Genomic DNA, 25,618 nt, shown 5'->3' with positions numbered 1-25,618 from the left:
AGTGTTGGCACTCCCCGGCTTGTATTCCATGGTAAAATCAAACTCCGTTAGGAAAACCTGTCAACGAGCCTAGTTTGGAGACAACTTTTTCTGGGTTAAGAAATAACTATTTGCAACATTATCAGTGAATACCACGAACCTGGAACCCAACAAATAGTGTCTCCATGTACGCAAACAATGCACTACCGCAGTCATCTCTCTTTCTTGGACCGTGTATCTTCGTTCTGTCTCATTAAACTTTCGGCTCTCAAAAGCTATTGGATGCCCATCTTGCATCAGCACTCCCCCAATTGCATAATCTGAAGCGTCCGTGTGTACCTCATACGCCTTTGAAAATTTCGACAACACAAGTACAGGCTCACTCATCATTACTTACTTCACTTGGTTGAAGGCTTTCTCGCACTGAGGGTCCCAATCTCACACCTTACCCTTTTTCAACAAACCCGTCAAGGGTGCAGCGATCTTGGAATAGCCTTCAATGAAGCGACGGTAATAATTTTCTAATCCAAGGAAAGACTGCAATTCTGTCACCTTGGTTGGTGGCTCTCAATTGGCAATTGCTCGAACTTTACTTGCATCCATCCGAATCGTGCCACCTCTCACAGTATGACCTAGAAATGGCACCTCCCTTTGAGCAAATGATCATTTCTCCTCCTTGACATATAGCTCATTTTCTCGTAAGGTTTGAAACACCTCCCTCAAATGTCTCACATGCTCCTCAAGCGTCTTACTATACACCACAATATCATCAAGATAAACAACCACAAAACGATCTAAGAAGGGTTGTAATACATTATTCATTAGGGTACAAAACGTGGCCGGAGCATTCGTCAACCCGAACGGTATCACAAGGAACTCAAAAGACCCGTACCGAGTCATACAAGCTGTCTTGGGCTTATCCCCTTTGGCTACTCTCACTTGATGGTACCCCGATCGCAAGTCCAACTTAGTAAACAATCTCGCACTACCAAGTTGATCGAACAAGTCTACAATAAGAGGAATGGGATACCTGCTTTTCACAGTGATCTTGTTTGAGGCTCTATAGTCAATGCATAATCTCAGGGACCCATCATGCTTCTTTTGGAATAGCACAGGTGCACCGAATGTGGCTTTAGATGGTCTAATGAACTCGACATCTAACAGCTCTATAAATTGCTTCCGCAATTCCTCCAACTCAGGTGGAGCCATCCAATATGGTACCCTTACTGGCAGTTCGGTATTAGGTAATAACTCAATCTTGTGGTCCACCTCCCTCTTAGGTGGCAACTTTTTCGGCAATTCTATGACCATTACATCTTGAAATAACTTTAGCAACTGTTTCACTTTCTTTAGAATTTCTCCTCTGGATTTCTCCTCCACATTGTCCCTTAATGTAGCTGGATAGGAGACTTCATTTCTATGTACTACTTTGGCAAATTGGATCGCCGACAATGTTTTTCCCTCCATACTTCCCTTTCTTTTTATTTGCACCATATATCGACAGTTCGAATCAGAGATCGTCATGTAATTATCAGAATGATGAATATCCGTATTAACTCGGTCAAGCAAGCTTAATCCAACAAAAAAATCATAATCATCAAGTAAGATTACTTTAATAGTTACTTTGCCGGTCTACTCGCCAAGTTTGAGTTCTATCTCTTTTGCCACACCCGTTTATGGAAATGCTCTCTAAGTTCACCATTTTGATTCGTCTCAAATCTTCTTCAACTTTGAGCCCAAGTTCTTTCTTTCTTCGGACATGAATAAGTCAGACGCGCTAGTATCAACAAATGCATTCAATCCTCTGCCAGCTACGATGATGTCCAGAAACATCAACCTATTACTTGCATTCTCTTCAACACCACCTAATATTGAATTAAGACTTTTGGTGTCATCTTCGGCTTTCTCGTGCACCTTCATGGCATGGAAAGCGACTTTCTTCGGACAGACGCTCGTCCTATGTTGGCCTTGGCAAAGATAGCATTTCAATGGTCCCTTCCTATCCCAAGGCTTACCTTGACTAGCCCTTGGGCCTTCGCCATTCTTTTCTCCTTGATCGTTGTCTCTCCCACCATTGCCTTTCGGTCTCGACTTAGGCTTAGGAGACTCATTATTATCAAACTTTCTTCCCTCAACAACGTAGAAATTTTCTGCCTCAGCCATGGCTACGGTCAATTCAGTGATACCTAGTCGACGCAACTCTTGCTTAGCCCACATTTTCAGCCTATCCTCGAACCAATGGAATGCTTCCTTCTCGTTCAAGTCTGAGATCTGAAGCATCAACTCACTGAATTCCCGAACATAATCTCGAACGGTGCCTTGTTGCGTAAGCCGGTGCAACTTAGCACGAACCTCCTTTTCAGTATGTTGTGGATAAAACTGCTTCTTTAACTCTATTTGAAACTCCTCCCTAGTCCCAATAGTCGTTCATCCACGTTTCTCATTTGTGGACCTACATCTCTACCACAAGAGAGCAACATCAAAAAAGTAAATTGAAGCAGTGTTTACCTTGGTGGCATCATCCTCAATGCTCATTGCTCGAAAATATTGCTCCAATTCCCACAAAAAGTTATCCACTTCTCTCGCGGACCTAGCCCCATTGAGCTTCTCGGATTTTGAAACATCCACATGACGTTGCTTCGGTCCCGAAGCCAACATCCCACTTCCTAGGGCAACCTTACAGGTTGTGAGCTCCCCCTTAAGCTCAGCAGTCTCCTCTTTCATGACAGTCACCAGGGCCTTAAGAGCTTCGTCCCTCACCGTCAGTTTTTCCGAAGTGGATTTGAGAGTGCCCAACACAAACTCCTTGTTATCTTCCCTCAGTTCCTCCATACGGATCAGGACCACTTCGAGTGTCTCTTTTATGTCACCAACGGACTCCTCAAGATTAACCACTCGATTTTCCAAGCTCGACAACATATTCCTCGATTGACTAGTCTTTCTAGCCCTCCCACGGGTCTCCATTGGTTCATTCTGATCAACAACTTCTTTCGACATCTTTCAAAAGTGCTTTCAAGAACTGGCTCAGATACTAACTATCATAGACTTAGGATTTTTGCCTCACAATCCGTGCGGCCTTAGGTAATTTCTTACTCCAAAAATGCCTAAGTCAGCCTAACTCCCACAATATGATGATTCAAAAAAATTCCTCCACCAAACCCAACTCAAATGAAAGTAACTTGAAACCAACAAAATGAATGAAGAACGAAACAAGAACAAGCCACAGAAAAATAAGAACACAAGAGATAGAGAATTTTGAGTGATTGCTCTCAAGATTCTTATTGCTAAAAAAAAAACTCAAGTGATTACAATGAGGGGAGAGACATCTATTTATAGTTGAGCCTCCCCAAATCCAATACAACAACGGCTACGATTAAAGGGTATCTACAAATCAAATCTCTAAGATTATAGAATCATATCTTCTAGGATTACATATCATATATAAGATTGCATGTCTTCGAAGATCATGTTTCCATATTTGTCTAGCTTGTAGATGGACCTTCAATCTCTTCAAGCAACGGGTCAGTCCGATTGGGCCAAATAACCTCCTTCCCTCTTAATGGATCGCACAGATGTGTCATGGTTGCGGGCTCCTATGCGCAACCCACAACACTAATAGATAGTTCTCATATACCATTCAAGATCCTCCAGATAATATCCTGTTATAATCCTCTTGGTTCTCAAGTTTGACAAGGAAGTAGTTCTTGTCTAAATCAACCAACTGCATTCGCCAAATAGATCCCACAAGCTCTTAAACCTTCCATGAAGCCCTCTATAACAAATTAGTAGTTTAACAACCATAGTTTGTTTCATACTCTGATCAATTAAATCATGAACCTGCTCTAAAAAGCAAATGTCAGGATACGTTTCGTCCATATCAATCTCAACATCATCACCATGAAGTGATATATCATCATCCAACCCTAGATCTGATCCTTCCTCATCACTGTCCACTTCTTCGTTCGTTTGTTTAGACATCAGCATATCTTTAAACGACATTCTGTGCGAGGTACCCTCCACCCTTTCCATAGCATCCCTATCGACATTAGCAAATTATTTATTCTTTACTTTTTTAGTCGTTCTTTCCATTTTCGATGGAATTGGCAAGCCCGGATGTTCTAATCCATGGAGAAAATCGGCTTACACCTCTATGATTTTAATTTATTTTTTCATTTAAAGTGAACGTGCTTTGGTTCAAGCAACGAGAATAGCGTTTTTCATTGACTTGAACAAGTCGTTGATCTCCTTTCTGGGTATTGACGGGTTTAAGCAGCGGGTTGAGTATGAAGGTCTCCCAACTATTTGCTACGAATGTGGTTGTTTTGGCCATTTTAAAGATAATTGCCAAATCGATCAGACTGGTAATCGAGATGAAATAATGAATCATTCAGATTCTATTCCTGTGGTACCGGATGAGGAAAAAACTGAGAACTCTCTCTATGGTCCTTGGATGGAGGTGGCGCTTCGCTAGAGGAGGAATAAGGCAAGGACGAATAACTCACGATTTGCACTTTTGGATGAGGGGGAGGATGCTAATATCTCGGCACATATTTAGGAGAATGACATACATGATACTAATTCTAAGGGAGGGACAACTGGCACCATGCAGGAATCACATACAACTGCTTGGAATAATAAAGGTAAGAAGGCCATGCATGGGCCTAAGCCACCGATTTTTAATCAAAAAAGGGCGAGTAATGATCTTGGGAGTCCATCAACAAAAAGTAGAAGCATGGAAGTTGGGTTAGGAAGTGCCGCCCAGGGATCACAATAGGTCAGTATGCAACAGACTACTTTAGATGGGGACAAGCATAAAGCTGTTATGGTTGTTGACGAAGATGGAAATGATGAGACAAACATATTGGCTCATGCAGAGACAAACATATTGGGGTCTGTTCGGTAATGGATGCTGAGCTATGGGGCGCAAATGATGGGTTGGTGCAAGCGTGGCAGCTAAAAGCTTCTCATGTAGTGCTGGAGTTGGACAACCTTCAAGTCATTCAATAAATACAGAAACCTTATGGAGACAGAGCCACCAATGCCTTAGTACGAGGAATATGGGCAATGATGAAATGGAATTGGATAGTGCATCTTACCCATGTCTATCGATACAAAAATCATGTAGCAGATGCATTAGTATCCGGTGCTCTAGATCAGTTTCTAGGATTCAATGTATTTTTACAACCGTCGGATGAAGTTATCATCCACTTAAAAAATGATAAAGTTGAATTTTATCTTTTATGTTTTAAATAAGAGTGAAGTTTGAAATTTTGTGCTAGAGGAATTAAATTAAATTATTATTAAACTGAAGAAAAGACTCGACTAATTTTTATATTAATATTTTAAGGATTCAATTAGAATATTTTAAACTTTGAGAACCAAATTAAAATTTGGGCTATAATTTCAAGATGTATCGCGAATTAACCCTATTGTTTAATTTCTCTCTATTCTTTGGTTCTGCATCTGCCGCCCTATTTCTCCATTAAAATTCTTTCCGTTTCTATTTGCAACCCATAATTTATATCTTTAAATCACAAACCAACGTTGATAGGCTACTCGTTATCTCTATTCCGATTTTGTTATAGGTTTCGATATGGTCATGCCCAGATTTGTTCGTCCCAAAGAAGGAGATAGCGAGTCAAGCCCAAACCTTTATGTGGCAAACTGTGGCCCTGCGGTGGGACTTTCATTTGACACCATCGCATCTGCGTTTAGCTCCTTTGGGGAGGTCAAAGGTGTGTACGCAGCTGATGAAAGTGGTGCTCGTGTTATTGTCTCTTTTCTTGAACCAGCCTCTGCTCACTCTGCTTTCATTGCCTTGAATGGCCGCCCTTGCCCTCACCTTGGAGGCCGCTCTTTACACATCCGTCATTCCATTTTGCAACCACCGTCTTGCAGGGTCTGCCACTCTCTCCTCTCTCGTTTTTTTTTTCCCTTTGTAATTTCTGCTGATACTAATATATGTGTCCATTAATTACACTTAGGAAATGGCGTCTGTTCCAGTCTCGCTAAACGCATCGGATTTAAATATTCCAGGACTCTATTTGTTCCATGACTTCATCAGTGTTGTGGAAGAGGGGGTTAGAACTTAGGTGTCCTTGGCTTTTTTTACTGATTTGTTCTTTTAATTTTTTATTTATTCCATGATGTATGAACTGCCTAATGTCCTTTGTTTCTTTTCAGCAATTGCTTCAAGCAGTTGATACTGGATCTTGGATTAGTCTTTCCAAACGGAGGGTTCAGCACTACGGATATAAATTTTGTTATGATGTAAGTGCTCACTATTGTTGCTCTCTCTTCTTCTAATTTTCACTCTGTACCATTAGTCCAAATGTAGTTTTTAGAAGAACTTTAGAAGGTTTCATCTTGGGCTCCTGGGAAAAGAAGTTTGTTGCCTAAGGTTACGAGGATATTCTCTTCTACTCTACCAAGCACACTCCAAATTCATTTTCTTTCCACTTTTCCACCCAACCAAGCATAGTAAGCGAATTTGGAGTGTACTTGGTAGGGAAGAAAAGTGAGGAAAGAAAATAGAAGATTATCATTTTCCATCCTAATGCATAGAAATGAATTCTTCTAAATTCGAATGATGAAAGAAGAAAATGAGAGAGTGTATGTTAGTTCAAAATTATTTTTTTTCAAATGTTTTATTTTCTTTCCTTTCATTTTCAACTCTACCAAGCAATTGATAAAGAAAATAATTTTTTCTTTCCCTTTTTCCATCTTTCCTACCAAGCACACCTATGGAAAGAAAAAATATATTTTCCGTCTTTTTTTTCTACCCTTCAGTTTTCCATCTTTCCACTCCACCAAGCAAAGCACTAGTGTTATTGAGCTTCGAATGATTGGTCTAGAAGAAATATACATTTCTGAATGTGTTTCTTAGTAAATGCTGTTTGCTAACTCATGATACCAGTATAAAATATAAATTGCTTTATGATCTGGTAATTTGCTGGTTATAATCTAAGAATTATGGAACTCCTAAAGCCCTCTCTAGCCCCCTATATATCCGTTCTATGTTACAGACTAGGAATGTTGATACAAAGCAGCATTTGGGTGCACTTCCATCATTTGTTTCCTTTATACTCGAGCGGATTTCACTATCTCCAGATATTCCTGAAACACTGGATTTGGACCAATTGACGGTATGTAGTAGCAAGTTCCTTCCCACTTCTTTCTATTTACTGTCCTGTAAATAGACCAAAGGTTTCATGTTTAAAAAAAAACTTGAGACCTATGTCATGGTTATAGACATACAGCTTGGACCTAGGAGGATGATGTTAGCAAGACTGAAGATCAGTAATGACCTTACAGGTTAATGAATACCCACCTGGGGTGGGCTTGTCCCCGCACATAGACACTCACTCAGCATTTGAAGGATTAATTTTCAGCCTTTCACTAGCAGGGCCTTGCATTATGGAGTTCAGAAGATATACAGCAGGTTCATGGGTTCCTAAAACTGCCTCTATAAGTGGCACCGAAGTTGAAAATCCTAATAGTTGCTCGGAGGTTTCTAGGAAGGCTATCTATCTTCCTCCTCGGTCAATGCTTCTTCTATCTGGGGAGGCACGATGTGCTTGGCATCATTATATTCCACATCATAAGGTAAGCTTCATGATTAGATGATTACTGAATACTTTCGTCTGTGCAAGTTTCTCTTTTAGAGGTTAGGACATCTTTGTTTTACTGTTGCTATCATAAACCCAATGATTACGGCTATGAAATGAATTGTCGTGAAAACTAAAAATAGAAAAAGAGACAGAGAGTTGAGTGGAGTGGAAAACCAAATCTTCCAAGTAGTGTTAACCAAAGTTAAGCTTCAAATCTCTTGCATATATGTGTTTGCTCTTTTGGATTGAGAAGTCTTCAGAGTTTATCAATACTTCACGCTTGCGGAACTTAATAGTAGATCACTCCTGATATTCTGATGCTTGGACTATGATGAAAATTTTAAAGAGTGACTAGATATATGTTGAGGGTAAAAAGTGGGATCTAGATAGTGGCACAATGTGACATTATGACCACTATTTTGCTGTTTCAGTTCTCTCCGCTGCCAGTATTAGCTTTAGTTGACTGGATAGCATTAGTTATGTCCACAACTGTGATAAACATGTTGCAGTCAAAAACATGGCCATGACTGCAACTTAAATCCCTAGGTAAAGTGATTCCATGATATTTCGTTTGATGATGGATAATGTTTGAGCATTTAAACTTACCACCTAGGGTTTGTTAGCTCTATGTTCAGGTTTTAAATGTATATGGCTGCATTGCAAAGGCATGAACCTTATGAAGGGAAGCCCATCATTATCCTTTTGACAGATATACAGGCAGAATTTTGAGAGGCTTGTGGTGTAATTCGGAGAGAAACTTAAGGGGAATCTTGAAATCACTAACTTTCCTTCTTGCTGCTGCTTGAGAGTTGAGATTTTCATGCCAATTATAAGGTTTTATTCTTTTACGTCTTTCGAAGAAAATAATAACTTGGTGATCAGGTCATAAGAAAGTACTGTATGACTGTTAGATATTTTATAACTTGGTGAGTAAGGTGTCTTTGGATGGCATATCAACTTTCCAAGGACTGCATTCAAACATTTTTGTATTGTTGTTATCATCATCTGTGAATGTTAAAAGGTCCATTAACGCACAATTTGCAGATTGACAAGGTGAACGAAACAATGATCAGAAGGGGTTCGAGAAGAGTATCTTTCACATTTCGTAAGGTTTGTAAGATTTAGGCTTTGGAGAAGTAGTTGTGGCATTGTTTATATCATTACCTTAATTCATGAAGACGTCACTAGATTTTTTAGGGATGGAGACTTGAAAACCATCTTCCTTGGGTGCAGGTAAGAAGAGGGCCTTGCCAATGCGAATTTCCCCAATACTGTGACTCTCAATCCCAAACATAGGGAGGAGGCTTTTGTTGTGCTACTTAACAATGTTGATGTTGAATGGGAGCACAATTGATGTTGAATGGGTGTTGTGCTCGGAGGAAAAATTTTGCATTGCAAAACTAAGGAATTGTACCATTAAAGTAGAAACTTCTGATTTAAGGCATATGCATGGTCAATGGATGATCAAACCTTGATGAGTGTTATGAAATACAATGTTTTTTTTTCTCCCACGATGAGATCCCCCCCCTAACAATATTTACTGGATTCCGGCAATGTTATCCATAATACCATACCTTGAGGTGACTAATCACTAATTACAAGATGAGAAGAGCACAAAAAATACAACCGGCCCAAATTCAGCATAGTCTCTGACAGGAGCTGAAGCCTATAACAACCTACGGTCCTACACCTTTAATGTTAACATTGTTACCTTCCAGTCCAAACTGGTAATAACTTTGTATGTGTAAAGAAAGGGCAAAATCCACCATCATCATCAGGGCACTAGATCACCCGTGATATCTCCTGCTATGCATATTTACCAAAAAATTTAATTAGAAAAGAAAATTTTGCACACAATAAAGACAACAATAATTCCATGACCAATTTATGTACCATGTTGAAGCTGAACAGCCTAAGGCTATTCAACTACAAAGTCATATTGGCATTTTAATGTTCAATTCTAATCATTCGCATTATAACCTAGCTGTCAAATATGAAAATTTCATTTCTAGCTTTCGAGAACACCGTATGATATGGAAGAAAATGGAGTAAAATAGAACTAAGAAACCCGTTTCATTGAGTCACTTAAAAAGATAAGAGAGTAAACTACATTATTCTTACCATGCATGCATTTAATGAAGTAATCCAAATCTGGGAGACATATTACTCCTTGAACCAAAGGGGATGGCTGTTGATAGACAAAGAATGAAAAGTGGCGACGATCAGGATCATTTCTCGGCTTGGCTGTCTCAATTATTCTCAAGCACCCTTCTCTGTCATAACATGAAAGTGTATTCTCACCAGCAACCTTCAATCCTCGATCCCAGGCTGAATTGAGAACCTGTGCAGTAAGTTAGAACCTTCAGAACTATATTACCAATAATAATGGATTAAGGGATTTAATCAGATCAAATCAGTCTCGCGTCTGTTGTGGCCTTATATAGTATTAGAACAGGCTCTACACCTATTATTGCTTAACCTAGCAGTTAAGACTTGAGAGTCTAAAGCACGATATTAGAAATTAACTTCAGAACATGATATACTGAGGGCAAGTGGTTGATCACTTGTATAGTTCAATAAGCTTGCAGGTAAAAGGAAGTATCAGGAAATCACGTTAGTTCACTCCAACATAATACTTTACACTTTTAATCCAACAGTTGGCTATCACGGTATAAGCGACAGTTTATTTACTGCCCCCTTTGAATCCACATCATAGGGCCATTTATCTTAGCGAGTCTCAAGTGATGTTATTTCCAGATTTGTGTGTAGTAACTTAACATTCAAGTTGAACATTTTCACATGCTACCAACTAGTTTGAGGCTAGATACTTGATACAATATGGGTGAAAAGTATTCATGCAAACTTGCCTATCCTTATTATTAAAGGCTAGCCAGGATGCAACTAAATGGCAAAGAACTAATTTTAGCATTAAAAACTCTGCAATAGATGACAGAGGAAAGACGTATGTAGCTTAAAAGTAATCAAGGAAGTCATAGGACACCAGAAAGACTCACTTGCCAACTCAAACCTTCTGGATCAGCAAATGCTTCATCATTTTCATAGCTACAAATCTGCAACCCATAGCATACAAACTTCACTGTCACAGAGTGTTTCTTTAAAACCTCAAAAACTGGAGAATATCCATCCTGATTGGTAGGGTTATTATATCCTGCTGTCAGCTCTGCCGCATGACTGGAAGTCTTGTACCACCAATAAACTGCAGGTATCTGCATATTAGAATAAAAAATTAATCCTTCGTACTTTCTAATATCATGTAAGCTCTAATCAAATATCACCTTCAGGAGCCAGCCACTGACAATAATGACATTCATTCAGTTCAAAAAACTAAGCAGGCCATACATCAGAACTTTTATACATAACCAGAGTTTAACATATGAAATTATTCAATCTGCAAGGAAGTAATTAAAAATGCACTGCGAATCACCTAATTTGTCTAATCCATTTAGATTTGGAACCAGTAAATGACCAGGATCCAATAAAGCATGGGATCTAGGTTCAGTGTTAGAAGGGAATTGACAGAAAATTACACATAATTGCATGAAAATTAATTAAAAGAACATGATCAACATGCTATTTATTAACAAGGAGTCAAAGAATGACAAGTCAAGCAGTGAACAGTATAAAAGGTAAAGCTAGCTTATCTTTTGTACACTACTTGCATACCTTAACAATAATCTTGGTCTCCTCAAAAGCAAGATTTGCTAGAGACAAGACAGTATCCGCATGATCCATTAGTGCCTGGGCATACCAATGGAGGAAAAAACGCCCATAGTAGCTATCATAATCACCCCGTTCACAAAAGAATCCCGTTTCATGTGGCCTAGAATTATAATGACCAGCATTATCAGGTCCCCTAGCCCAGAAAGAGTGCCCACGCAATTTCGCAGCTTTCCGTAGATGTTGTTGTAAATATTTATCATAACACTGGACAGATTTGATGGTATCAGGAAAATATTGCATACAAGCATATGCAAGCAAGTCCTCAACTAAGATATTGATCACATATAGAGAGAATCCCAAATTTTCATATGCAGTACAATAAATAACCATAAAACACACTATATGAGCGTAATATATTGTACCAGGTCCAGAAGAGAATGAGCTGGTTTAACAATTTATGAGTTCATTCTTCTTTTAACTTGGGGAAGCATATCTATTTGATAACTGGGCTTGACTTGAAGAATATTTAGACTTGTATGTACATCATACACTAATGAGTTAAGAAAGCTAAATTTAACAAATTTAACACTCTTTGAGTTTCTTTTTTAAATACATTCATATAACTTGCATATAATATACAAATATATATGTAAGCAAGTATTTTAACTTGAGCTTGATCTTAATGTTAGCTTGATTAGAATTGAACCTAACATTGTTGAGATCAGGTAGCTTGACTGCATTTTCAGGTTGAACCTATTTATGGCATATCATTTGGATAACAGAGAAGATCGATCCAACTGTGTTTTAGAATTCACACCCAAACCCGCATATGTTAGATACAGAAAAGAAACAGAAACATTGAAACACATAGGATTTAAGGTTAACAGATACCTGAAACTCACCGATGCCAGGATACCTCCACCCCATCCTTTCTGAGAAAGACGGATACCTCAACTCCCCAGATGGTCCAAGTCCAATCTCCACCGCAGAAATAAGACCCTCTGCAAACAAATCGTCGAACTCTGTCCTGAAGCTTCTCATGAAATCAAAATAGACCTGCAAATAAATGACAATAACACTAGGAAAGACAATCAGTATAAGCAAGACAATCAATATAAGCAAGAGTTACCTGAATAAGTTTTTGGTTACATGCATCAAAAGATTAATGTGATACACATTACTTTGGATAAAAGAGAAAGGGGAAAAGAGACCAAAATATGTTGAAAGATGTAGAAGAGGAATAATTTCCACTTGTAATTGGTTAAAACTTAAAACACTGATGGATAGGCTAACTACCTTTTCCAACCCATTGATATGATGAGGCTGGAGGTAACTACAAAAATATAATTGCATAGAAAAAATATCAGTTTTTCAATACCTCAACACCAGTTCTTCCATTCAAAACACGTTCTTTGTCAATTCCCCAAGATAAAAATTCAGTAGTCCTCCTTCCTTCACGATCAGTAAAGAAGATATCCTGGTTTTCTTTTCCTATCTCCAAAATCCAGTTTGGTAGGGAGATCAGTACATCAGCAGAATCAGTTCTCCCATACTCATGAAATGCCATTACAACCTTCAAAAGTGAATAAGAAACTTTAAGACAGATGCTTCCATATAAGCTAAAGACCACCAATAGAATACTCCAACAAATGCAGAATAAAAGTTTAGATATGTCAACCACTTTCTGATTTGAGAAGAAAATATAAGTAAAAAAAAAATAGAAATGCATGGATAAAAACCAATGAAACTTTTGAAAGAAAGCATTACATCACATGTAAAAAAGTGCTTAGTAAAGAATGGACTCAAAAATGAAGATACTTAAACTGAAACAAGCAGACATCATTAGAAGCAGACGTCATTAGACACATTCCTTCGGAATTCCTAGCAAGTTTCATTATATAGATGTTAAGAGGATGTAATTCATACAGAGACAGTCTTGAAAGCCATTTCCCACTACTGCATCAACTCTCAAACAATGTTAAACATCTACGGCGAGAGCATAAAGACAGGAAGAGAGAAAATTCAACTTTATTTAGTTGAAGCCACCTGTATCTTCATCTTGAACTCTCGGATATAGTTAAATAATTCCCGGTAGCCAGACCAGACATACTTCTGTGGATTCCAACACTCAACAATTCCCCACCAACAATCTACAATGACTCCATCTACATTTAAGGAGTTCATATGACTTAGCTCTTGTCTAACATCATCAGGATCGGCCAACTGACAGAAGTTGTTGATGACACCTGTCTGCCAAAGAACAGAAAAGAGTTAAATTCTCAGAAAGAGAATTTGAAAGTCAATGTGAAAATTAACAAGCCATGATAAGAACTGTGCATTTCAAACTCTCAATTAGAATATCAAAGACAAAGCCTCACCGAAAGCTTTACATAAACAGGCACATATTGGGTGCCTGTAAAGTCATTATCGTGCTCTGTTGAATGAACATCTTGTATAAGCTGCTTCAATTAATCACCATATCAGATATATATTTATAACGTCAAAGAATTCAAAGTACAGAGAAATTTGAAAAACATAGATGATGGCAGGCAAAGCAACAATTGATATCTATCATTTGAATAATATGAAGATGTAACCACATTCATTTTTAATCTTAAATTATGGCTATAATCCTAGAACAAATTACTCTAACAAATCATAATAGTGACATTATTATTTGTAAAACACAGACAGATTGCAACTCAAAAAGCAGAGGGATGAAGAAAAAGAAAGGAAGAATAAGAAGCAATCAATATGTAGCTCAAAATTTACCTGATCTGCCTCCAGGCACTCAACTGAGTTGATAGGACTAGTACTTGGATATTTCTCACTCCGTGTATCTCTCTCAGCTATAACAACGGAATCAAGAGATGCTGGAGACAAACTGCCATCAATTCTGACGACAGGTTGCTGACAGTCTAACGTTGCTTTAACAGAGCAGTTCTTCAAAGAAGTAGCCGATAGTGGACTTTCACCTGACCTTACCGAAAATGCTCCCTGAGCATTATCAATGTCAAAATATGGTTGCCATAAAGATAAATCAAGCACTGTGCTCATAAAGTAACAGCCAGTAAAGCATTTACAATATGGATGTCCAGAGAAATTATCAGGATACTGACTAAAGCAAAGAATGTACAGCTATTAAAAGCCACAAAAAGCAAACTTCAAACATAGGCACCAGTGGCTCAAGGGCTAATTAGATTTTTTATATCTATCCAAACCATGCTTGAAACTGACGCTATTTGATTCCATGAGATTAGCATATATCAAGTGCGTAGAATGAACATTATGGTTCGGAAAAACAGCTTAAATGACATATCGAAGTTGACCTAGATAACCATGTATTCATCCCACTTAAGAAATTGAGAACTGTAGCAAATTATTACTAATTGCCTAAACATTATAGTCATATTTTCAAGTAAAATAATTTTTGTTCGGTAAGTTGTTGGACTGGACAGAGCTAAAGCAAACCAAGGATGAAATAACTGGGCACATGATATTCAAATCTTCGAATCCCCCCCCAAAAAAAAAACAAAGCTGTCAGTAAACTTTATGCTTGGAGAAGAAGAGGAGAGATTCGAAATAATAAAGTAATCAATCAGCATTATCAGGCACCTCTATATAGAGAGAGAAAAAGAGTAAATTAGTAGGTAAAGAAAGAAAACGAACCAAATGTTGTTGATGTTGGGGAGGTGGAGAGTGCCTGTAAGTAGTGCCGTCAGGCTCAACGGTCCAACCAGCCTCACGGGCCAAGGCGGCTAGCACATCGTTCATATCAGCACGCGCGGGAAGAGGGAAATTACCGTATTGCCTCAAGCCGGCCAGCATACGGCTAGTGATGGCTCGCCTGTGTCGTTCCCGAAGCTTTGTCCTCTCTTTTTCTTTCTCTCTCTCACGTTTGCCCTTGCCGGAAGAGGCAGTGGATGCGCCGGCAGATCCAGAGGGAGCGCCGGTGGGGCTCACAGAGGCAGCAGCCGCAGCGGCGGTTGCAGCGAACCCGCGGGGTCTCCGAGGCTGAGGCTGAGGCTGAGGCTGGGGCTGGGGTTGGGACTCCATGGATGGGATCTAGCTTGGAGAATTTAGGAATTTTGCATAAATTATATTTGTGGTTCTTTAGGTTGGGAATCAGGCAGTCAATGTGGTGGCCACCATCATCATCGTCATCCTCGAGCTTCACTTCACACTTCAAATCAACTCCCTTCTTGCTCTCTGTCTTCCACACACACTCTTCCCATTTCTGATCTCTCCCTCTACGACTGCGTTTTTATTTTTTAGTTTTTTTTCTCTTTTAACTATTAACAATGCTTTATTCCAAAAAAATAAAACCATAAATGATGGTAGAAGTATAAAGAAAAAGAAAGATTACGAAAAAAAGTTAATTTTTGTAGGTTCAATTAATGAGTAAATTTTAATTTTTGTAGGTTCAATTAATGAGTAAATTTATTTTTATTAAAAATTTTATTTATTTATATTAATTTATTCTTTAATATAATTTATATGGACTAATTTAATTAATTTTTTAATAGAAAAATAAAATGTAATCTGTTTTTTAAAAATTAGATAGGAATTTTTTATAAACAATGCTAAACCCATTAATTTCGAAATAAAAAAACAATTTTGGAGATCATTTATCATGCATATTTTATGCATTTATATATTTCATTATTTTTATTAAAATTTATTTCAAATGAATAAAGGTATGATTGTGAATTTGTAATGTTTATATATTTAATCTAAATTTTTAAATACTTTATATTAATTATTTAAATTTATTTAAAATATATATTTTATATATAAAATAATTTTAAAAAAATTAAAATAATAAATTTAAGACCTTAACCATGTAAATTAACAAATCAAGTTTATTATGTCAATTTTTTCCCTCTCTTTTTTAAGCATATTTCAAATAAATATAGTATCAAATTTATGTGTTTTAACTTGAAATTTAGTCATATTGTCAACAATATTTAAATATGGTTGAGTTTTTTTATTTAACTCAAAAAATTTTATTCAATTTAATTCGATTTTTTTAGAACAAATTAAGATGATAAATTTGGACTCCTCAACTATAACTCAAATTTGTTTTTACTCGGATCAATCAAATGCTCACCCTTAATACTAAACACTTAAATAAACAAAACTTTTTAAATGACCAGTTTTATAACACTTTTCAAAACCAATGAATAACAATCCGTTTTCAGTGGTGCCGAAAAATGTGATTTTAGAACCCTATTTTTCAATGATCGAGTATGTAAATATTATTAATTAATATTTACGAGTATAATATAGTTTTATATTGACTTTTGATCCGGTAATTTTGTTGAGCAGTTAATAATTAAGACACAAAGATTAAATCGTAAAAATCGTAAAAGTTAATCGCTATTGATTTTTATTAGTTAAAAAGGTTTAAATAATAATTATTGAGGGGTTTAAATGACAATTAAACTATTTTCAATGATGGTCGACGGTTAATGTATATTAATTAGTGAATATATGTTATTTTTTTAATATTAAATTTGATTTTAATTATATTAAAACATTGAAACAAAAGAAAAAGTGGCCATTTCTTTCCTTTTCTCCACCAAATCCACCTTGAGCCAAGGAAGTTTCGGCCAAACTTTCTCCCTTGCATGATCAAGATTTGAATTAACCAATAAATAATTGAGGAAAATGAAAAATTGTTGATTAGTCTCTACACTTCAACTTGTTAACAATTTTTGGAGGTAAGTTTATATGGTATAATTATGTTTGTAAACATATTGAATGTGTTTAAATTAAGGAATTGTATATTGTGGTTGTATTTTGAATTAGTTATAAAATAGTACAAAAGGTGAGGAGTGGACTAAATTGTAAAGAAATTATCCAATGTGTGAAATGTACGCGTATGAACCTAATATAGGATAGGATACAATTGGCATATCAATAGGGATATCTGGGCGTTGTATGGGATATGATATGAGAGGATACTGGTGTATGGAGAATTCACTATTTAAACTAGAATCTAACATTTGTTGCGGATTATCGAGTCTTGTCTCTACAGAGACCCTAGTGTGTTCTAGAGGGATGTATTGTCTTGTGACATATGATGCCTACGGACTTAGCACTTCGATGCACAAGTGTGTTTTAGAGTTTCGCTCAAATGAGCAATCTGATGTGTTTCTAGTGGCTACCTGCATATCTGTATCTGTTTATTATAGTTCATCGGGTTAAACAATTAGTGTAAAAGGAAAATATCTGATTGATAATGTGTATTGTATATGAAATGTATATATATGTGACTGGAATGATGAAATGTTGTAAATATGTTCGACAACTCTGATAAAATGACATTAAATGAAAATGTTTTGTATAATTTGAAATGTTATAAGTTTATAGTTGACAAACTCGCCTTACTGATGAGAAATGTTGTAACACCCCTTAACTCCAACCCGTCGCCGGAACAGGATTACGAGGCATTACCGGAATTAGACGCTAATAACGAACAACACCAAGTCATAAATCTATATTTCAATTTAAAATTTCTCAAATTCCACCTTTAAGTCCCTAATATGGACCTACGAGGCTCAAAATATACTTAGGAAGTGTTTTGAGATTAAACCGGGAACTTTGGAAACTTTTCCTTGAAAATAGGGGCATATGCCCGTGTGGCCTGGAGCATGCCCGTGTGGCCTGCCTGTGGGGCTCCCATGGCCGTGGGGCCAGCCCGTGGGCAGATCTAACTTTCTCACACGGCCATGGGACTAACCTGTGGCCAATTCTGACTTTACCACACGGCCTGGGCACACGCCCATATGATTTGGCCATGTGATAAACATGATTTTTCACAATTTTAAAGCTATTTTCACATATCAAACACACCTAATTCATGCCCAATACATTGACTTATAAATCTTGATCAAATAACATTCATCTATTCATTTCAAATACTTCTTAAAAGTTACAAATTACCTTACACCCAATACGTAAAATATATTTAAGTGGCCAAAACAAAACCTAATACATGCCAATAATTTAGTTTAATTACTAATTTAATCATTTATCCTTTCTCTATTCTATGATTAAGCTTTTATGCTCTATTCAATTTAATCCTTTTTACTAATTACTTCTAATTAAAAATAAACTCACCTAATTAAAATCTAATTCAACTCACAACTAACTTCGTAAATATTTTTAATAAATATTTACGAACTCATTTTTCCTAAGACGGAAACCCTAAACTCACTTTTCCTGTGCCCGTGAAATATGGGTCGTTACAAATGTGATGACAGGAAAAGTCATGTAGTTAGCTAATTCATTATGTTAGTTATGAATTGAGGTGAGTTTACTTTTTTAGCTCATATGAACTTACTAAGCATACGTAATATTTACTCTATTGTAGTTGTCTTTTGCAGAACAAGGCGATCAGATCACTTCGAAGCTCACACTATCAAGCCTTCGATTCAGTTGTCTTGTTATCATTCTGAACTTGGTTATGTGACATGTAAATAGGCAATGTGATGTTCATGTGTACTTTGAATGATGTTGATTTTAAGACCTAAAATGGTGAATGACATGAATGGTTATATGATATGGATGAATGTGTGTACCTTGGCAAATGTTTAACTATAATAGGAGCATATAAATGATTATATTGATAATGAAAGGTTATTTTGAATGATGCAATGGTTGATGAATGTATAAGTTTTAATGTTATGTTTAAGAATCTAAGGGAGATATAATGAGTTTGGTATACTTGAATCAATTTATTGCTTTGAAATGGTTTAAGTAGATGGAATCGTTTGGAATGATTTATGCAACCTTGTTGTGTTTTGGTGCTAAATGTGGCATATTGGTTAGATGTAAGGAAAAATGATGAATGATATGTTTTGGCATGGTTTTGGGAATGTTTTAAATAGGTTAGGATGATGCTATAAGAACTCTTTTGATATATTTGGATGATTGGTTTGAAACAAGTACCAAATGACCTTAAAATACCAAAAAATAGGATTCACGTCATGACGTCATATGGTGGTCATCCTAATGTGTAAAGACTTGTAATATCACATTTAGAAGAGAAACTCTGTCTTCTCAGTGAGGCCAAAACAATGAGTGACGTTGCGACGTCGAACTTACTGACGTCATGTGTAACACCCCCTAAACCCAAACCGTTATCGGAATGAGGTTATGAGGCATTACCGGATATATCAGACTGTAACATCCCAAAATAGGGCCTAAACGGAATAGTGGTTGCCAAACCAAAAATCCGAGGTAGAAAAATTTATTTTATTATTATTTTAAGGTTCATGGCATGATTGCATGATTGTGTGAAAATTTCGTGATGAAATTTCATGCATAAAGTGCTTAAGTTGAGGTTAGGGACTAAATTGAATAATTTGCAAAACTTGCATTCTAGAAGTTTTTAGTATGAAATTACTTTGGAATATTAATTAGGAGGGTTTAAATAACAATTTGACCAATTTTAAGTTCATGGACAAAAATTAGGACATGGAAGGAATTTTTGAAAGTTTAGTAAGGAGGGGTAATTTAGTCATTTGGATATCAAATGAATTAAATAGGGAAAAATAACACAAAAATGGTCATCTTCTCAATTAGTTTCTGCCAATTTTTGCTCTCCTCCATAGCTGGGGTTTCTTCAACTTTCAAGCTTCATAGTAAGTGATTCCAGGCCCCGTTTTTAATGATCTTTACGTTTTTGGAGTCCCGGTAACTTGATTAAGCTTATTCTAGCAATAATTCAGCCTAGGGTTCATATTTGGAAAAATACCCATGGCTGAAATTTGTGTATTTTGGTGTTTTATGATAGAATATGAGGTTTTAAATTATGTTAAACAACTTATGCTACTCGGTTTTAAGTGAAAACGAGTAAAAGGGCTTAAATTGGAAAAAAAATACCAATAGTCATAAGTATATGTTAGAGTGTGATTTTGATATTGCCATAGAAGGGAAAATGATCAGCATGTCATAAAACATAAGAAAATAGGATGAAGTTTAATTTACGAGCATTGGGGCAAAAGTGAAAATATGTGAAAGTTTAGGGGTAAAAATATAATTTTTACAAAATTTTGGGTCAAGGACTGTTTTAATAAATGTGAATATTAAATAAGTTAAATTTGCTATTATAGATCAAGAAGAACGAAATTCGGGAGTAGATCGGGGAAAAGAAAAAGTAAAGGACTAAATTGTAAAGTTTAGTCACATTTTGTATCAAGGTAAGTTACAGTAAATAAATGCAATATTCTTTTATTTTACATTATTATTGTCAATTTCCAGCATTTATATACTTATGTTATGAAAATATGTAAAGTCGAATTTAAGGTGGAGTGACAGAGGAAAAGTGTTAGAAAGCCCCGGTTGAACCCTAGGAATGTTAGGATATTAGGGTTGACAGGACAGAACAGAAATGAGCCATGTAAGTCCATATTAGAAATATGGCTTTGGAGACAAGATTGAGCCATGTAAGTCCATATTATATATGACATTGGAGACAGGAATAATTCATATAAGTCCATGTCAAAGACATGGCATTGGCAGGATATTGATAAACAGGAACGACCCTAGTATCCTTAGTATTCCGAGTGGTTCAACGGGTCAGGATACGAGTTAAATTACAGTGAATTAACAGCAAAGGAAAAGTAGATTATACTTATGAAAAAGGAAAGGTCAGGTAAGAAAGAAGGTAAGGGAATAAAGAAGAAGATAGAAATTGAGAAGTAAAGAAATTTATGATGTTAGATGATATTATGCATAATTATCCATTATGTTGAATGTTGTGATTTATTTGCTTGTAAGCTTACTAAGCCTAGTGCTTAATCTCTTTATTTTCTTCTTCTTATAGTACTTATCTAGTCACTCGGGGATCGAAGGAAACGTCGGAGGCCGATCACACTATCAAAGAAATAACTCGGTATAACTAGACGTTTTGTTTTGGGTATGGCATGTATAGAAACTTAGCTACTTTTGGTATAATATGAACAATGAATGATGTGTAAATACTTGCTAGTGATTAGCTAATAAAATAGCCGATGATATACATATTTATTAATATGTATGATTGATTGATGATTATCACATGAAAATTATGAAAAATGTGAAAGTAACCTAAAAACAGATTCAAGTAATAGAAATGACGTAACTTTGAAAAATCACTAAAAATTGTAGAAACATAGTTTGAAGATTAATAATATATGAAATTAAAGCTTATTATGTATATTTTCTTATGGAATAAGCAAAACAGGTAAAGGTATTATATTTTATGAGATATCTGAGTTTTAGTGAAATAGGGTCAGAGCGATTTCTGGATCCCCTGTTTCAACTTTGGAAATTCACCATAAATTGTACAAAACTAATTAGAAGGTTTAATTTATATGGTTAGAATCTTTGTTGAATCTAGTTTTGAGAGAAACAAACGGCTTAGTCATATGAATTTTTTTACAGGAAGAAACATGGCTTGTAGTAAGAAGAGGTCAGTGTAGTTGAGTTTTGAAACAGGGGAAACTTTAACTAATAAACTGTACTAATTGGCCAAGTCAAAAATTCTAGAAAAAAATTAGTAGATAGATATATGAGTCTAGTTTCAGGAAAAATTTACGGATCTTAATTTTGAGTTTTGAAACTCGAGAAATGAATTTTTAAGCAACCATGACGCAGAAAAATAGTTTATTCCAAAAATTAAAATAAGTGGTTTAGAGTTGTTTAAAAGGTAAGATAAGTTTAGTAACACCTCAAGCTTGACTCCGGTGATGGTTTCGGGCGTGGGGGTGTTACACAGACAACTTACGAATAATTTACAATTAATATAACTTTCATAGTATAATATAATAATTAAGTCCCTATCTTGAACTCTTGAAGTTCAAACACGTATTAAAAGTAGAACGAGACTTGTTTGAGTATTTTAATTTTTTTTTTATAAAAATTTCGGCAGCATTTCTGCTTATTTTTACCTAAACCTCCTGCAAATTCAAACCAAAACAACCAACACCAATATTTCACATTCATATAACTAATATTTATATCATTAACATAATTTTAACTTAATAACTATCATAGCATCATTCAAAATTGATTATAAACTTCATTCATTTAACAACTTAATGTTCATGTATCAAAATATCATGTACTTTCCTTACCATTTCATTTAACCATCTAAATCTTATAATTCATCATTCACTACTCAAAACAATATACATATTCAAGTGACTAAATAACACCTATGTACATGCCACATTTACCCAAAAGAAAAATATACATCACCAAGTTTGTGTTGGAGTCGGGATTGTTCTAGATGCTGAGCCGGGACACTTGACTTTTACTAACCTGCGCACGGAAACAACCGTACGCTGAGTATGGATATACTCAGTGGTATTACTATAAATCAAGACTATTTAACATTAATAAATTACAAACATCAACCATAAATTTTATAATTATTTATACAAAAATTTTACTTCATAAATCTTAAATTCATAATTCATTTTTTTTCATACTAACTCAATTCATAATTTAGTTCATACATTCTTTCTCGTACTTTTCAATAGTGCTAAAACAAATAATCTCATTTTCAAAATTTCATTTCAATTATTTACCCTATTAACAAAGCTCGGACTATGACAGATACGCGGATTCCATCCAAACACACCCGGAATATTGTAAATCCTCCATAACACACCGGTATAATATGTCCTCCCAAACACACCCGGAATATTGTAAATCCTCCATAACACACCGGTATAATATGTCCTCCCAAACACACCAATAAATGCCTTTTCGGATAAACCGAAGTATATAATAACAGAAACATCCTCTCGGCCGAACTACAATCTCTTCATCACATCACAAATCCAATGGCATGCCATTTGTATCGAATCTAGTCCGACAAGTTAATAGGGTATTTTTTTTTCTAATTTCAATTTCATTTACACAAAAATTTTCAATACTCATTCAATTCAAATATCTATTATCTTAATTCATATACAAATTAATTTTCACACAAGTGTATACCATCAACACCATACATTTGTCACAATTTATTTATTTTCAATCAATACACTTTTCAAATAATCACATATTCCATAATTCACTTATTCAATTCAATTTGATTCAATTTATATCACTTTCATTTTCACTCAATATTCATATCGATTTCACATACTTACCTCAAGTCTTATTTACCATACATAACAATTAAAATTTCAGCAATCAATAATAATTAAAATTTGAATTATAGTAATACACACCGTAATTCTCCCGTTTTAGTCCTCGATGACTTTCTCCTTTCCTTTCGATGCTGATGCTTCCGGTTCTTTGTTAGCTACGAAAATAATAGTAATTTACATTATTATTTACAGCATTAATTATAATAGATAATTAAATTTCTAAACAACTCCTACCTTATTCCCAATTTAATCCTAACTAAACTTAATTATTTTCTTAATCCAATTCACTCTCTTTTTCTATTCAAATTTTGTCTAAACTTATATTTAACTATAAAATTTCCAGCATATTTCCCTAATTTCGAAATTTCTTCAATTTAGTCCCTACAACATAAAACTTATAGCCTAGTTTACAATTTAATCCGTTAATCAATTCTAACTTAGAATTCATTCAATTAAATCCCTAATTCCATAAATTTTCCAACATGAACCCTACTTGGAAACATATGAACTCTTGAACTATCAACTTAATTTCATCAAAATCTTGTTTCAAAGCTCCTAAAACATCAAAATTAACTAAAAAGGACTTAATTGACTTACCAAATTAACTCCAAGCTTCAAATCCTCAGTTTTCTCTTTTATTTTTCTTTCCCTTTTTCTCCCCTGCTTCCCGTTTTCAATTCTGTTTCTATTTGCTTTTGTTTCTTTATTTCTTTAATTCTTTTATACTTTATTATTTTATTAACATAATATAATATTAAAATATCTTTTACTTTTATATTAAGTAAATTAATAATTATATAACAAGTGTACATATTTATATTATTACAAATGTCATTATCTAATTTGCTTATTAAATAAAAATCTCATGATTTAATTAATACAATTAATACTTATAAAATATCTTTATACTTAAATTATAAGTAATTAAATATTTAAATTACAAATGTACCCATACAATTCTTACACATATATATTTTATTACCATACAATTGTCTTCTATTTAATTTATTTATAATATATTATCAATTAAATAATCATAACAATTTAATATAAAACCATAATAATAATCATTATAATATATAAAACCTAAAAAAAATCTTTGATTTTATTTCACCAATATGCCACCTCATTTGTAGTCAATGGCTTAATTGCCATTGTAATCCTTTTTATTTTCTATTGCTTTATAATTAAACTTTTACCCTTTATTCAATTTAATCCTTTTTATTACTTACTCTAAATTAAGCTAAATTCACTTAATTAGATCCTAATTAGACACACCACTAGGCTCATAAATATTTTTAATAATTATTTTCGAACTTATTTCACTAAGACGGAGGCCCTATAACTCACTTTTCCGGTGCCCGTAAATTTCAGGTCATTACATCATGATGTGACAAACTGTTTTGGCGATGTCCCAACAAAGAACTCCCTCACGTTACGACGTCGTTTTGGATTTTTGAAATCTTTGTAGTTTATTCATTTTTTATGTTCGGGTTAACTTAAGAGCTTTCGTAAGCTTAATTAAGACTTGGTTTTAATTATATTTTGTATTATGCTTAGAATTATGAAATGAATTGGTGTTTAAATTGAATTAATTGATACGATCTATATATGATTGCTTTGGTAACTGTAATAACATCCAGTAGCTCAGGTCCGACTACTAGACCGAGTAAGAAGTGTTACAGAATGTTAAAACTCCGGGATGTTATTAATTTTTTAAACAATTCAATTAACTTCTTAATTGGTATAAAATAAAATAATATCGACAAATTAAAATATATAATTAAATCAATATAAAATACAATGGACAAAGAACTGAATTAAATCCCTTATATACAAATGTCGAAATTAAAGATTAACACATTACAATTGCATGACGAAACTCAAATATGAATGCTCAAAGACCAAAGGTGTCCACCTCGACTGATAATACAAATGTTGGAATTAAAGATCCATACATCACAATTAAAAGATCATAATATTAAAGAATTTAAATATTATTTAAATGTATGTTTTTATTTCACATCATCATATTTAAAATACACATTTTATTTCTTAAAGAATTTTTTGACAATAATATTAAATACTTATTTTTTAAATAAAAATTTTAAAAACATTTTTTTCATAATACTTTTCAAAAATACTTTCCAAAAATAGTAAAAAAATTTTTAATTTCCAATACAATACTAAGATATA

The 25,618-nt window shown here is 34.8% G+C and overlaps 2 protein-coding genes across 7 annotated transcripts; one reads left to right on the top strand and one right to left on the bottom strand.

Moving 5' to 3' along the window:
• The first annotated feature begins 5,410 nt into the window (after positions 1-5,410).
• LOC107946865 (alkylated DNA repair protein ALKBH8 homolog) lies at positions 5,411-9,098 on the top strand. 3 transcript variants are annotated; one of them, XM_016881358.2, is made up of 7 exons: positions 5,411-5,878; positions 5,964-6,059; positions 6,163-6,249; positions 7,005-7,124; positions 7,294-7,584; positions 8,634-8,699; positions 8,823-9,098. In XM_016881358.2, exons 1-7 carry the CDS (start codon positions 5,573-5,575, stop codon positions 8,883-8,885), a joined length of 1,029 nt encoding a protein of 342 aa, XP_016736847.1. In that variant the 5' UTR covers positions 5,411-5,572; the 3' UTR covers positions 8,886-9,098. The 3 variants fall into 3 exon arrangements, 1 of the variants encoding a protein (XP_016736847.1); XR_001697018.2 differs by lacking the exon at positions 8,823-9,098 and adding an exon at positions 8,299-8,423 and having other exon boundaries at positions 5,436-5,878; positions 8,634-8,702; XR_001697017.2 differs by lacking the exon at positions 8,823-9,098 and adding an exon at positions 8,213-8,423 and having other exon boundaries at positions 5,436-5,878; positions 8,634-8,693.
• Positions 9,040-15,568, bottom strand: LOC107933475 (beta-amylase 8). 4 transcript variants are annotated; one of them, XM_041083331.1, is made up of 10 exons: positions 14,940-15,568; positions 14,043-14,267; positions 13,649-13,729; positions 13,317-13,520; positions 12,649-12,843; positions 12,162-12,326; positions 11,274-11,534; positions 10,604-10,816; positions 9,711-9,930; positions 9,040-9,395 (listed from the first exon to the last, which is right to left on the bottom strand). In XM_041083331.1, the coding sequence occupies exons 1-10, from the start codon at positions 15,324-15,326 to the stop codon at positions 9,364-9,366; spliced, it is 1,983 nt and encodes a 660-aa protein (XP_040939265.1). In that variant the 5' UTR covers positions 15,327-15,568; the 3' UTR covers positions 9,040-9,363. The 4 variants fall into 4 exon arrangements, with proteins under 4 accessions (XP_040939265.1, XP_016721178.2, XP_040939266.1 ...); XM_016865689.2 differs by having other exon boundaries at positions 9,040-9,392; XM_041083332.1 differs by lacking the exon at positions 13,649-13,729 and having other exon boundaries at positions 14,940-15,558.
• Between the last annotated feature and the right edge of the window lie 10,050 nt (positions 15,569-25,618).

This window comes from Gossypium hirsutum, chromosome A12 (assembly GCF_007990345.1).
Source record: "Gossypium hirsutum isolate 1008001.06 chromosome A12, Gossypium_hirsutum_v2.1, whole genome shotgun sequence".
Taxonomy (NCBI): Eukaryota; Viridiplantae; Streptophyta; class Magnoliopsida; order Malvales; family Malvaceae; genus Gossypium; species Gossypium hirsutum.
This window is presented reverse-complemented; position numbering and strand designations above follow the sequence as displayed.

What these genes read in the sequence shown, in the direction of transcription:
- LOC107946865 (XM_016881358.2), top strand. Translation starts at nt 5,573, where the DNA reads ATGGTCATGCCCAGATTTGTTCGTCCCAAAGAAGGAGATAGCGAGTCA. An exon ending in TCAGTGTTGTGGAAGAGGGG is followed by an intron (nt 6,060 to 6,162) that starts GTTAGAACTTAG and finishes GTTTCTTTTCAG; the next exon opens with CAATTGCTTCAAGCAGTTGA. An exon ending in TGGATTTGGACCAATTGACG is followed by an intron (nt 7,125 to 7,293) that starts GTATGTAGTAGC and finishes ATGACCTTACAG; the next exon opens with GTTAATGAATACCCACCTGG.
- LOC107933475 (XM_041083331.1), bottom strand. Translation starts at nt 15,326, where the DNA reads ATGGAGTCCCAACCCCAGCCCCAGCCTCAGCCTCAGCCTCAGCCTCGG. An exon ending in CTGGCATCGGTGAGTTTCAG is followed by an intron (nt 11,535 to 12,161) that starts GTATCTGTTAAC and finishes AAATCTGTCCAG; the next exon opens with TGTTATGATAAATATTTACA. An exon ending in CAGAAGGTTTGAGTTGGCAA is followed by an intron (nt 9,931 to 10,603) that starts GTGAGTCTTTCT and finishes CTTACTGCACAG; the next exon opens with GTTCTCAATTCAGCCTGGGA.